The sequence below is a fragment of the Oreochromis niloticus genome, unplaced genomic scaffold (genome assembly GCF_001858045.2).
Source record: "Oreochromis niloticus isolate F11D_XX unplaced genomic scaffold, O_niloticus_UMD_NMBU tig00007364_pilon, whole genome shotgun sequence".
In the NCBI taxonomy this organism is placed as follows: domain Eukaryota; kingdom Metazoa; phylum Chordata; class Actinopteri; order Cichliformes; family Cichlidae; genus Oreochromis; species Oreochromis niloticus.
Window position 1 is genome coordinate 329,174 of NW_020328517.1, and position 13,930 is coordinate 343,103.

The 13,930-nt window shown below is 43.2% G+C and overlaps 1 protein-coding gene across 1 annotated transcript; it reads left to right on the top strand.

The window, feature by feature from the left end:
* The first annotated feature begins 3,675 nt into the window (after positions 1 to 3,675).
* LOC112845429 (ribonuclease inhibitor-like) lies at positions 3,676 to 12,873 on the top strand. The gene is made up of 5 exons (XM_025904841.1): positions 3,676 to 4,380; positions 5,891 to 6,064; positions 7,061 to 7,258; positions 11,888 to 12,059; positions 12,735 to 12,873. Exons 1-5 carry the CDS (start codon positions 3,809 to 3,811, stop codon positions 12,747 to 12,749), a joined length of 1,131 nt encoding a protein of 376 aa, XP_025760626.1. The 5' UTR covers positions 3,676 to 3,808; the 3' UTR covers positions 12,750 to 12,873.
* The last annotated feature ends 1,057 nt before the right edge of the window (positions 12,874 to 13,930 follow it).

Here is a 13,930-nt window from a genome sequence, read left to right on the forward strand (position 1 = left end):
CACAGAGAGTTGGGGAATGGCTGCAATCACAGCGTTGTAAGATGGTGACAGATGTACCCTTAGGCCCCCTCCTCGATTCAGAGATGGTCTTTCCCTTTTCACGTAAATGGCCTCCTTGACTCCGCCCTCAAACCAGCGTTCCTCCCTGTCCAGGATGTTACATCCTCATCATTGAAAGAGTGTCCACTGGCCTGTAGGTGTAAATAGACTGCAGAGTCCTGGCCTGATGAGGTAGCTCTTCTGGGTTGTAGCCAGAGGTTGTTTGGTTTCCCCGATGTATAAATCCTGGCAATCCTCCTGCACTTAACAGCGTACACTATGTTACTCTGTTTGTGTCGGGGGACCCGATCCTTGGGGTGGACACATTTTTGGCGCAGCGTATTTTGGGGTTTAAAAGCCACAGAGACCCGGTGTTTAGAAAAAATGTGTCTCAACTGCTCCGATACTCCTGACACATATGGGATCACTACTACACTAATAATTAATTAAAATGTGAAATACATAAATCATTAATTAAATATATCATTAAATAATTAATTAAATGTGTCAATAATTAATTAATTACATGTGTCATAACTATTTATTTAATTAATTCCAATTTTAATTAACTATTGCCACATTTAATTCATTATTTAATGGTATATTTAATCAATTCATTATGGCAGTCCTGGCGTTCCATATTTTGATGCAATGGGAGAAGAAAAATGACAAAAACAGTTTTAAAAATAAGGATTAAAATATTACAAACTATATTTTTGAGTTTCCTGATGTAGTACAAAAATATCTGAACATAACTGTATATAGGACAGATATTTTACGGGTCTTTTAGGCAGCACCAAAAAACAAAAAGACTATTTTTAAGCTGTCTGAGGTAGTGAGTCAGCATGTGACACTGGGTCAAAGGTCAGGGATTAAAAGTGTGTTTTAAAGGAGGTTTAAAAGCAGCGAGTGAAGGAGCCTGTCGAGGTAAATCGTTCCATAACTGATCAAATTCAGTTGGTGGACCTCTGTGTGAAATCAAGCATCTGGTTCACAGAGAGGATAACCCTCAAATGGGCTGTACAACATTATATAGTGAGACAAAAACAGAGATTATCGTAGCCATCGCTCTCTCGCATGGACGTGGCAGTCTTGCTGTCTGCTGCGAATCCTCCCCGTACCTCCGTGACCTCGTCTGGTATCTGCTCCCTCCTCTGTAAGAGACAGTAAAGGAAAACACGTCTCTGCCTAGTCTTGAAAATCTAATCTTATCATCCATTGTTCTTCTAGGGCCTCTTCTTCTTGTGGGCTCAGCTAACTGCTAATATTTAAATGGCTAACATTAACATGTGTGCCAGCCAGGTTGTTCAGTGTTGTGACAGTCAGCTGCTTCAGCTGCTGCTGGGATGGGCTGTGGCAAAGAGAACAGAGAAAATCAAAATCAGAGTTTTTCTCTGAATTAAAAGCAAGGAAACAACAATATATTCTACATGGTGAAACTGATGGTTTATGGTGTTTGGGCCTGTTTTTCTGTATTTATGCAGATAAAGTGTAAACTCAGATGAATTATACCATCAAATGTTAAAGGAAAATATGAGGATGAGTGTCTGTGAGCTGAGAAGGACGTGAAGCGAGCAGTTTATCCCAGAGCTGAAGCTGCTCTGTGTGCAGAGATGAGCTCAGATTCCTGCTGTGATTGATCAACAGTCACAGAAATGTAGACTTGTAGTTATTACTGCAGGATGGTCACAGCAGATACTGATAAACATGGATTATGAGGATGGATGATCAAGTTTCTCACTCTCTCCTTTAAATCTCAGTTTTTTTCTTCTTCACAGTTTATCTGTTAATTTATTCATGAATAACACTGAAAGAGTTTCTGTTATATTTCCCCTTGAACATCACCTTATTAGGGCGGCATTAGGAAATAGCCCCCCTCCAAAGAATGAATGAATGAATGATGATAATAATAAAATGATTAAAAAGCAGAGCTCAGAGTGGTAGATGGTCAAACATGGATCCACGGGTGGTTCAACTGCATTTGGTGACGTGACTAAAGCAAATCTTTCAAATAATCCCACCATCAACGGGATGTTGTCTCCTTTACTACGGTTACTTTACTTGGTCACCGTGTGAATTTCTTTGAAATGAACCAAATTCTTTTATTTGTTGGTTGTTGCATATTTAAGCTCTACAGTCAGGAAAGGAGGAGATGAGGCCTCAACAATGTTGGGTTGTAGCTGTGGTTCAGGTTAGAGTGAGTGTCCATGGAATAAATGTAAGTCAGTGAACTGGAAACATGACTGTGTTCAAACTTTGTTTCCTTTTTATAATGAGTCTAATCAAAGGTGCACAGAAGTATCTCCACTTTGACTTTTCTGTGTCACCATCAGAGCTTCTGCACAGTGTGGAGAAAGATCCAGAAGCAGAGCTGGACTGCAGACAGCCAGTCAGAGCAGCTGTGTACAAAGTAAGACTGAACATCTGTCTGCTGATGGACTCATTTCTGAAAACTGGACTTCTTGTGTTGTTCAGACATTGAAGAGTTTTCTTTCTGTTTTTCTTTCTTTCAGCAGATGTTGGTCTGCAGGAGGTTTTAGATGAACATAAGATCAGTCTGAGGAGGAGATGTGAACGTGTGACTGAAGGAAGTGATGAAACAGGAAGTACAACCCTCCTCAACACCATCTACACTGAGCTCTACATCACAGAGGGACAGAGTGAAGAGGTTCATACCCAACATGAGGTGAGGCAGCTGGAGACAGCTTCCAAGATGGACGCCCTCCATGACGCTCCAATCAGGTGCCAGGACATCTTTAAAGCCTTCCCTGACCAACAGAGACCCATCAGAGTGGTTCTGACCAACGGCGTGGCTGGTGTTGGAAAAACCTTCTCAGTGCAGAAGTTCACTCTGGACTGGGCAGAGGGCTTGGAGAACCAACATGTCAGTGTGGTGGTTCTGCTTTCATTCAGGGAGCTGAACCTGATCAGAGATGAGCAGTACAGTCTTCTGGAGCTGCTCCATGTTTTCCATCCAACATTACAGAAGGTCACAGCAGAGAAGCTGGCTGTCTCTCAGCTTTTGTTCATCTTTGACGGCCTGGATGAAAGCAGACTTTCATTGGATTTCACCAACAGGAAGCTGCTGTCTGATGTCACACAGAAGTCATCAGTCAGCCAGCTGCTGACAAACCTCATCCAGGGGAATCTGCTTCCCTCGGCTCTCGTCTGGATAACTTCCCGACCTGCAGCAGCCAATCAGATCCCTCCTACATGTGTTGACAGGCTAACAGAAGTACGAGGCTTCACTGACGCCCAGAAGGAGGAGTACTTCAGGAGGAGATTCAGTGATGAAGAGCTGTCCAGCAGAATCATCTCCCACATGAAGACATCCAGGAGCCTCCACATCATGTGTAGTATCCCAGTCTTCTGCTGGATCACTGCTACAGTTCTGGAGCACATGTTGACTACAGAGCAGAGAGGAGAGCTGCCCAAGACCCTGACTGACATGTACTCACACTTCCTGCTGGTTCAGACAAAGAGGAAGAAGAACAAGTACCATGAGGGACATGAGACGAGTCCACAGGAGCTGACGGAGGCTGACAGGGAAGTTCTTCTGAAGCTGGGGAGGCTGGCGTTTGAACATCTGGAGAAAGGAAACATCATGTTCTACCAAGAAGACCTGGAGCAGTGTGGTCTGGATGTGACAGAGGCCTCGGTGTACTCAGGAGTTTGTACAGAGATCTTCAAAAGAGAGTGTGTGATCTTCCAGAAACCAGTCTACTGCTTTGTTCATCTGAGCATTCAGGAGTTTCTGGCTGCAGTCTACATGTTCCACTGTTTCACCAACAGAAGGACAGAGGTGGTGAAGAACTTCCTTAAACCAAAATCTTTGACCAAGATGATTTCCAGTGTTTTTGATAACAAAGATCTCCAATCACTTGATGTATTTCTGAGGAGAGTCATGGAGAAATCCCTCCAGAGTAAAAATGGCCACCTGGACCTGTTTGTTCGCTTCCTTCATGGCCTCTGTCTGCAGTCCAACCAGAGACTCTTAGTAGGTCTGCTGGGTCAGACAGAGATCAGTCCAGGAACCATTCAGAGAGTCATTAAGAACCTGAAGAAGATGAACAGTGATAAAATCTCTCCTGACAGAAGCATCAACATCTTCCACTGTCTGATGGAGATGAACGACCTCTCAGTACGTCAGGAGATCCAAGAGTTCCTGACGTCAAAGAACAGATCAAAGAAGAAACTCTCTGAGATCCAGTGCTCAGCTGTGGCCTTCATGCTGCAGATGTCAGAGGAGGTTCTGGATGAGTTGGACCTGCAGGAGTACAAAACATCAGAGCGGGGACGATGTAGACTGATTCCAGCTGTGAGGAACTACAGAAAGGCTCGGTGAGTCCAGATGTGATTATTAACATCATTGATCAGTGTAGGTTAGTAGTTTAATTTTGAAAATAAAATCAGATTGTAAGCACAAAGTGTTTGTGTCCGTACGCTGCAACCTTCCACACCATCCTTTATTGTACAGACTCAGCAGCAGCTCCATGGATCCCAAATCCAAGAGTGGAGAACAGATTTGAAGTGTGTCACATCCATGCAGTCACAGCTGTTTCCACCATGTTTCCACTGATATTAATCCTGTTCAATGACACGTTTCATATCAGTGAATATGTTCTTTAGGACGTCCACTGACATGTTTAAGTGTCCTGCTGGAAATCACTCAAATCATCCATGAAATCCATGAAAAATCCTTTTAGTGTTTCTAACTTCACCCTCTGTCTTCTCTCTCTCTCCATCCTCCTCACTGCTTCTTTCACTGATAATCACACAAACATCGTATTCAGCTACAAAATAACACAATAATATCATCTGATGATCATTATTAGAAGAGCAGGATCCATATTTGATATCAGAGTAACGCACTGCTTGGTTATGTGCAGTCATCATCAGTGACTGTGGGTCAAACAGAAGCTCTCTGATTGGTTGCTGACCTTGGTCACCTGTCCACTCTCACCTGTTTGTGTTTGCTCTCTCTTTGCTGTCTCCATCCTCTCTCTCCTTTCTCTCCCTCTCTGTCTTTGTACCGTCACTCAGGTCCAATGGAAACAGTGACATTTACAAACCAATCAAAGACAAACTGATCCATGTCAGGTTAGAACAATATTCAAAGTGAATACAGGCTGCTGCTGGACACAGACAGGTAACATCATTTTGACTTGCTGTCACCTGGATCTGGACTCATAAACACTGAAGCCCTGAACAGGAATACAAATCATTTTCTGCCAACTAGCGACACACCAGCAGATAATGGCTCAGAAAGCTAAAATGAGCCAATCATTTCTGTGTTTAGTTCCCCTGAAATCAGATCTGATATCAGCAGCTCTGAGTTCATTCATCATTATTGTCCAGTGATGAGATTTCTGCTCCGTTTGGTAACAGTCAGCAGGTTTTTCCTGCGTGTGGACGTGAACAGTCGTACCTGACAGCAGGTAGCAAACAGAGATCATCTTTCCAGCTGGAACTCTTCACTGAGCTGAACTCATTCAAAATGTTCTGGAGTCAAAACAGGAAACAGTCCAAATGTGTGTCTTCACTCTGACTCTGGATCAGATCTCAGTGACAGACTGTGGACATTATGGAAGCCTAAATGTGACACCATCTTCCTCCTTCATCTGCAGATTAAAGCCAAACAAAGATTCTCATTAAAAGTCTGCAGGTCTGAGAGAGACTCAATCGTTGTGTCATGTCAAACACAGTAAGAGGAGCTGAAGCACAGATGTGAAGAGCAGATTCATCAGATTATGACCTCACTCTGTTTTGTCTTCATATACATTCAGTCTGTGTTTATAATGCAGATTTTCTGCTTTTATAATAACACATTTTATATTTTCTATCATCACAGACTGACTCAGTGTGGACTCTCAAAGACTCACTGTGAAGTTGTGGCCTCAGCTCTGAAGTCCAACCCCTCCCATCTGACAGAGCTGGACATGAGTGAGAACAACCTGCGGGATTCAGCAGTGAAGCTTCTGTGTGCTGGACTGGAGAGTCCAAACTGTCGACTGGAGACTCTGAGGTGAGTTCACTGACTGTGGCTGTTGTTGTTTTTCTATATTTCAGGTCTTTGATTGATGTTTGAAACTTTCTTTAGTTCCTAAATGTTCAGGATGTGTCTGAAGACAAATGTGAAGAAGTTTGAGTGCTTTCAGAAATGTTGTGTCTTTCCAAACGACTGAACAACAGTTTTTCCTTTTGGCTCCAAACAGAAGTGACAGACTTGAGCAGGGTTCATTTAAAGGCTGACAGAAGTGGAGTGGTGACGGGGAGATGTTTGACAGGACAGTGTTTCAGCCTCCACAGGTTCATGTTGTGCTCCATCAGTCAGTGAAGATGAAGTCAGTGCTGAAAGCAAATTAGTGTCTGTGTCCCAATTAAGAGACCGCACGCTTGAAGTACCCACATTTCATCATATTTCCTCATAACCCTCTTTTGTCTGACCATTTGATCCCATTTGAATTTGCAATAAAGGATCCACAGAGTTTGGTGACAATAATGACAGTAGATGTTTGTGTGATGGAAGCAAATGAGTGTGTGATGTTCTTTCAGTGTTGCACTTTGTAGACGCTCCCTGAGCACTGGTCTCACAGCCAGCTGCACATAGAGACCAGTGTTGTTAGTCCAGGTCAGAAGATGACTTGTTGGAATGAAAATGAGCTTGTAGTTTGTCTGCTTTAATCATGTGACTGGAAAAAGGTGTTGGACTTCAAATATGTCCATTTCTTTCACACTTCACCTTTAAAAGTGAAGCCTTGTGGTTCCTGGAAGGAAAAACACGACTTTTTCAAGTCTTTGTCCTGTTTTTATGATAAATGTACGACTTTAATGTGAAACATTCAGTTTTTTCTCTTGTTGTGTTTGTTTGAAGCTGCTTCCTGTTGGCTTCAGCTGTTTGGAGTTTCCATTTTCTAAACTTCTACATTCTGAACCTTCTTCAGCTCTGAACAGATGATGAAACACTGAATGATTTCAAACACTTTGTCTAATAAACTTACATCTTTCATTCTTTATACAGATTGAGCGACTGTAGTTTGTCAGAGATCGGCTGTGATTATCTGGCAGCAGCACTGAAGTCCAACCCCTCCCATCTGAGAGAGCTGGACCTGAGTAATGAGTTCCCCTGGTGGTCGACTAAGAACAAGCTGCAGGATTCAGGAGTGAAGCATCTGTGTGGTTTCCTGGAGAGTCCAGGATGTGGACTTGAAACTCTGAGGTCAGTCAGCATGTTTTAGTTGTGCTGAGATGAATATGATGTGAAAGTTGTGCTGACACTAAACTGCAGACATCAGGCTGATATTATACTGATCCACACTGAGGATCTTCATGGTAAAGTCTATTTTCTTCTTCTCTGGTTTAGTCCATTGACTGCAGCAGAACAATGTTCACATTTCAAACAGTGAGACTCAACGTATGGCCCGCGGCCCACACGCGGCCTGCCCACCTTTCCTGATTCAGAGAGAGGGGACCCTGATTAACTGTGTAGCTTCTTCCTCACAGTTCTAAGTATCAGACACAACAATGAATAATCCACAGCTGACTGTCTTTAGCAGGTCAAAGGTCACGGCACACAGCAGACAGTGGGAAATATTCTAATTCTGATCATTTATCAGCACATATCCATATGTATAAAAACAAACACTGTGAGACTTGATCAGAGGTGTGATCATCACAGCAGAGGCCTTTGTGTCAAAGTCACTGAGGATCAAACAGAAACACATGAAGCAGATTTTCCTCTTCTGGCTTTTTATAGCAGATAACCTTCAAATATTCTGCAGTCGATCAAAAACTGAAGCAAACCATGAATCAACATGTGAACATGAGCTGATGCTGCTGAAGTGAAGCAAAGTTACAGAGGTTTGATTACAGACACAGCTGAGAGTTTGTAATCTGTCAGCATTTTAAAAGGTTTCAATTTCTTCAGTATTGAACAGCAGAAATGAGGCTTTGTTTTCGGAGGCCGACAGCAGTGAACACAACAGCAGACTGGTGCGTAATAAGCAGTGAATAATGCAGAAAACAGATTTTGAAGGTAAACTGTTCTTGAAGTACACTGAGAGAGAGAGAGCTGTGCAGGAAGTAAAGGTCAAAGTTAGAGAGAATTCATGAGGATGTTCATCAAACGTAAAGCGTAGTTTGGATCTTCTTTTGCTGCTGGTTCACTCAGTTTGGTTGGAGACAGATGAAACCTGCAGCTTCAGGATCTGTGAGCTGTCCACTTTCAGCCCCGACGGCGTGTCCGTGTACGTGCCGTCGAGTGAACGATCCACGCTCTGTGTTTCCATCTTTGTGTGTTTAGCTGCTCTCATTTACTGTTTTATCTGTTTGCTTGTTGTTGAAATACTTTTGGGAGCTTTAACCTGAGATTCTGGCAAAATACATTTATATTAAAAATCCATTCAGGATTGAATGAATCAACATCGCTTTATTCAAATTAAAACCATTTAAATAGGAAAATCCATTTTTTTACAGCCGCCTCTAATGCTGGGTAATGTCAGCTGGTCCATGTGCAGCTGGCTGTGAGGCTCAGGGAGCGTCTACAAAGTGCAACACTGAAAGAACATCATCCATAAATATTGAGGAATAACTGGACTCTCATACAGCGAGACTCAAATGCCTTTAAACATCAGCTTATCCTGCTGATCCAAGTCCAACACTGAGTTTGTAAAGACATGTTTGTCAATCATTTTGTTTGGTTTCTGAGGAAAATGATTCAAAAACTTGCTGCTAATACACAACATTTCATTATATTTCCTCATAACCCTCTTTTGTCTGACCATTTGATCCCATTTGAATTTGCAATAAAGGATCCACAGAGTTTGGTGACAATAATGACAGTAGATGTTTGTGTGAAAGTGCTGGAAGCAAATGAGTGTGTGATGTTCTTTCAGTGTTGCACTTTGTAGACGCTCCCTGAGCACTGGTCTCACAGCCAGCTGCACATAGAGACCAGTGTTGTTAGTCCAGGTCAGAAGATGACTTGTTGGAATGAAAATGGAGCCACAACACATGTCCAATACTTAGTCTGTCTTGTTGGACCAACTGGAAGAAATGATTCAAGGACTTAGTCACAGAACAGAGATTCAAATCTCCAAAATCCAACTGGCTGCATCAGGACACATAGTCTGAAACTCTGCACAGTTTCCTGTTTGAAGCTGCTTCCTGTTGGCTTCAGCTGTTTGGAGTTTCCATTTTCTAAACTTCTACATTCTGAACCTTCTTCAGCTCTGAACAGATGATGAAACACTGAATGATTTCAAGCACTTTGTCTAATAAACTTACATCTTTCATTCTTTATACAGATTGATGGACTGTGGTTTGTCAGAGATCAGCTGTGATTATCTGGCAGCAGCACTGAAGTCCAACCCCTCCCATCTGAGAGAGCTGGACCTGAGCTACAACAAGCTGCAGGATTCAGGAGTGAAGCATCTGTGTGGTTTCCTGGAGAGTCCAGGATGTGGACTTAAAACTCTGGGGTCAGTCAGCATGTTTTAGTTGTGCTGAGATGAATATGATGTGAAAGTTGTGCTGACACTAAACTGCAGACATCAGGCTGATATTATACTGATCCACACTGAGGATCTTCATGGTAAAGTCTGTTTTCTTCTTCTCTGGTTTAGTCCATTGACTGCAGCAGAACAATGTTCACATTTCAAACCTTCAAAGAAGAAGAAAAATCCTCCACTGGATAATTCACTGTGAAACTCTCCAACTCTTCATTCCACCTTAAAGTCTGTGTGACACTGAAATCCAAAGCAAAATGTGCGTTTGCTTTACAGACAGCAGTCCAACACAAACATACACACATCATCCAAAACACAGTCCAACATCCAAATCTCCTCCACTGCCAGCATGAATGATGGGAAAGAGAAGGAGGAAGACTCTGACATTCAGGGTTAGAATGAGTTTCATGAAGCAGACTGTGAAGATCAAAGCTGCATTAGAAGCTTACATGAATGAATGAGTGGACAGAAGTGGACAGAGATCATCTGAAGCACTTCAAAGGCTTTAAATCAGCACATTTCTCTTTATTCTTTATCAACTCTGTTAGTTTCTCTCAGTTTTCTGTGGAATGAAGCTAACAGCAGGCTAATAAGATGCTGACCAATAGGTTTCTATTAAAGGTTGTAATTTGTATCTGAAAAAGTGCTTTGGCTCAGCAGGGATCAGCTTACAGGTAGAATACAGCTGCTGGATGGGATTAGCATGTCATAGCTATCTACCAAACTGCTAACTGGGGGATTTCAGTCCATCTATGGATCATTTTTGCTAACTGTTTATTCAGCTTAGGCTCACAGGGCTGCAGCCTGTGCCCTAGCTGTCATAGGGCAAGAGGCGTGGTCCACCTGCACAGGTGAGCAGTCCATCACAGGGCCAACAGAGAGAGACAGAGAAGCACTCTCTCACATCCACACCTACAGCCAATTTAGAAGCACCAGTGAACCTAAGCAGCATTTCATTGGACTGTGGGAGAACATCCAACCTCCACAGAAAGGCCAACAAGCTTCAACCTACAACCTTCTTGCTTTAAGGCACTAGTGCGAACCACTTTTCCCCATTTCAGCCCAAATCCTGCATCTTCCTGTTTCTGACTCCAGGCCAGCTCCACTAACACTTTCTCATCAGACACTGCCACCTAGTGGAGGAAGTCTTAGTTCCATTTGAAGCTTCAGATGACAGTTAGTTCCTTTACAAAGAGGTGGAGGTGGTGGGGCCACAGCACCATCATCACTGAGTGCCATAGGACACTTAACCTTTGTTTCCATATGCTGGGAACTTCCTGTTGTTCCAAGGAGGACTGGAAAATGTGTGAAAATCTCCCAGTCACTTCCTCACAGCACACTTCAATCATTTCCCTCCCACAGCATCAGGACCAGGGCTTTTTCTCTCTTTGGTCCCACTAAGACATTTCCACACAAACACCTCATCAGTGGGACTCTCAGAGCTACCAGCCCTTTGCTACAATCACAAAGCTCTTCATTGAAATCAATGATATCAAAGCTGGAATCCAATGAGTCCAAGTCTTCTGCTGATTCAGCATCACATTCATCTTTGCTCCTTGTTCTGCATCCCCACCATGGACTTCATTCCTTTCCAAGCCAGCCTTGAGTGTCCTTTATTCAGCTCATCCTCTGCTTTACTTTTACACCTGATTTTAGCTGCTTTATCTCTCTTTCAACAAGTTTCTGTGCCTCAATCTTTTTCTTCTCTCCCTCATAACAAGACAGCTTCTTCTGCCTGAGAACATGTTGGAGTGATTTACTAATCCAGTGCTGCTTATTGGGGAAAATACTTCCTGTTTTCAAAGTAATCCCCATTTTTCCCAGAAAGAAATGTAAGTAGAAATCGCTGATCTAAGTGAGAACATGAGCCTTTAAAAAGTCCCAGTGGGTGCAGTCAAAGCAGTCCCTCAGTCCCAGTATAGAGTCTTTGGTCCAGACTGGAACAACTGTGTGCCCAGTTTGAGCTCTCTTCAGTCCTGTGACCTGACAGACCCAGAGGGGCCATCACATCACATGTAGAAGCTCCCCTAATGGAGCCACAACACATGTCCAATACTTAGTCTGTCTTGTTGGACCAACTGGAAGAAATGATTCAAGGACTTAGTCACAGAACAGAGATTCAAATCTCCAAAATCCAACTGGCTGCATCAGGACATATAGTCTGAAACTCTGCACAGTTTCCTGTTTGAAGCTGCTTCCTGTTGGCTTCAGCTGTTTGGAGTTTCCATTTTCTAAACTTCTACATTCTGAACCTTCTTCAGCTCTGAACAGATGATGAAACACTGAATGATTTCAAGCTCACACTTTGTCTAATAAACTTACATCTTTTATTCTTTATACAGATTGAGCGACTGTGGTTTGTCAAAGATCAGCTGTGATTATCTGGCAGCAGCACTGAAGTCCAACCCCTCCCATCTGAGAGAGCTGGACCTGTGGGCAAACAAGCTGAAGGATCCAGATGTGAAGCAGCTGTCTGATCTTCAGCAGAGTCCAGACTACAGACTGAAGACTCTGGAGTAAGTAGAGTGATGGAGTGAGTGGGTGGTGCTGTCAGCAGTATTGTACTAAACACAGTCAGTATGAAACAAAGATCCAGTGTTTCCTGTAAAGCTGCAGCTTCTCAGTGAAGCTGTGAGAGGAGAATGGTGACAGGCTTCAGGATTGGACACAAACACTTCCTGTTTCTGACCTTTATGGTCACCATAGTAACAGCTGACACGCTCTGATCAAACACTGTCAACAGCCAATCAGCTCTCTGAACAAAGCAGCACGCAGACCAATGACTGCATTCATTTCCAAGTTTAAAGCAGTGAAGAACACAGTCTGTAGGTGAGGAAGACTTTAGTGAGAGCAGATGTTTGGATGGAATTCCTCCAGTTAACAGCTGGAACCATCCATCTGGATTGTTGGGCTTGTTGTTGGGGTTCCTACAGAGCTCAGAGTGGACACACCAAGGTTCTTCTAATGAATGAAAGTCCAAACTCAAACTAGGAGGGAAAAACATTTTCATCAACTTCAATAAAAATCCAAAGATTAGAAAAAGTGAAGCAACAATGAGTCCTAGTACAGTCCCAGCACTGAAGTCCCTGCTGCTCTTTATACTGGATGTGCTGCATCACTGACTGACAGCTGATGAAGAGTCTCTGGAAACACTCGTTTATCTCCTCTGCTCTTCCTTCTTCTCTCTGCAGGTGGAGGCCATGATGGTAAACAGGACGGTGTGTGTGCTGAGAGAGGAGCAGCTGTGTCCTGATGATCCAGAGAGGTTGAAGCAGCAGCAGCTTGTGTGTAGAGACGCTCTGACTGGGCCATGTTACTGGGAGGTGGAGAGGAGAGCTTCATCCAGCAGTGACTGACAGAGGAATGAAGTGCAGATGACTGTCAGTGCTGCAGAGTGAACTGCTCTGAGAACAGCTCCACTGTCAGACACAATGTAGAGTCCAGCATCATCCCTGTGTGTCCCTCTGGATCTGACAGAGGATCATCAGTGTATCTGGACTGCTCTGCTGCTGCTCTGTCCTTCTACAGTCTCTGCACAGTCTCTGTCTGACTCTGGCTTCAGACCCTCCTGGATCAAACTCACCTGGAAAGACTTTCAAACATCACTCAATAGATTTGAATACAGAATAGATTTGATATATACTGTAGATGTACTGTAGAGTTGCAGTTTGTCACTTGTAAATACAGTCTGTGAGCAGCTCTGAGCTGAAAGATCTTTCTAGAAACATGAAATGTTTTCACTCTTCTGTTGCTTTTTCATATATTTCCACAACATTAATATTGATCCCACCTGTCTCACCTGTTTCATGCTTTTATACATAAGAACAGGACACGTGTGATCTGAGCGCTGCTGTGGTTGCTGTGCTGCATGTCTTCATTTAGATAACAGAGACATCTAGTGGTTCAGAGGGAGAACTGCAGGAATCAAAAGGAAAGGAAGGAGTGATGAGTGTGTGTTTGGTGGAAATGATCAGTCCTGGAGTCTTTTCTGTTCTGATCATTATTCCTCTGTGTGGCACAATAAACGAAAAACATCCTCCTCCTCCTCCTCCTCTGTCTCTAACAGAGTAGCAGTGTATGTGGACTGTCCTGCTGGCACTCTGTCCTTCTACAGAGTCTCCTCTGACTCTCTGATCCACCTCCACACCTTCAACACCACATTCACTCAAACTCTTTATCCTGGATTTGGATTCCAGTATCAATCTGATATTTTGGGAATGAAGAGATCTTTAAGAAGAGTTTTGGGGGGCACTGAGTCTGAGTCAGTGACTCTGTGTAGTTAGTCTTACCTGTTAGAGAAACAGGTCAGTCTGTACATGTCTGTGTCTTTCACTCTGAAACACATGATGAGATTCATGGATTCAGTCAGTTGATGTTTTAAACTA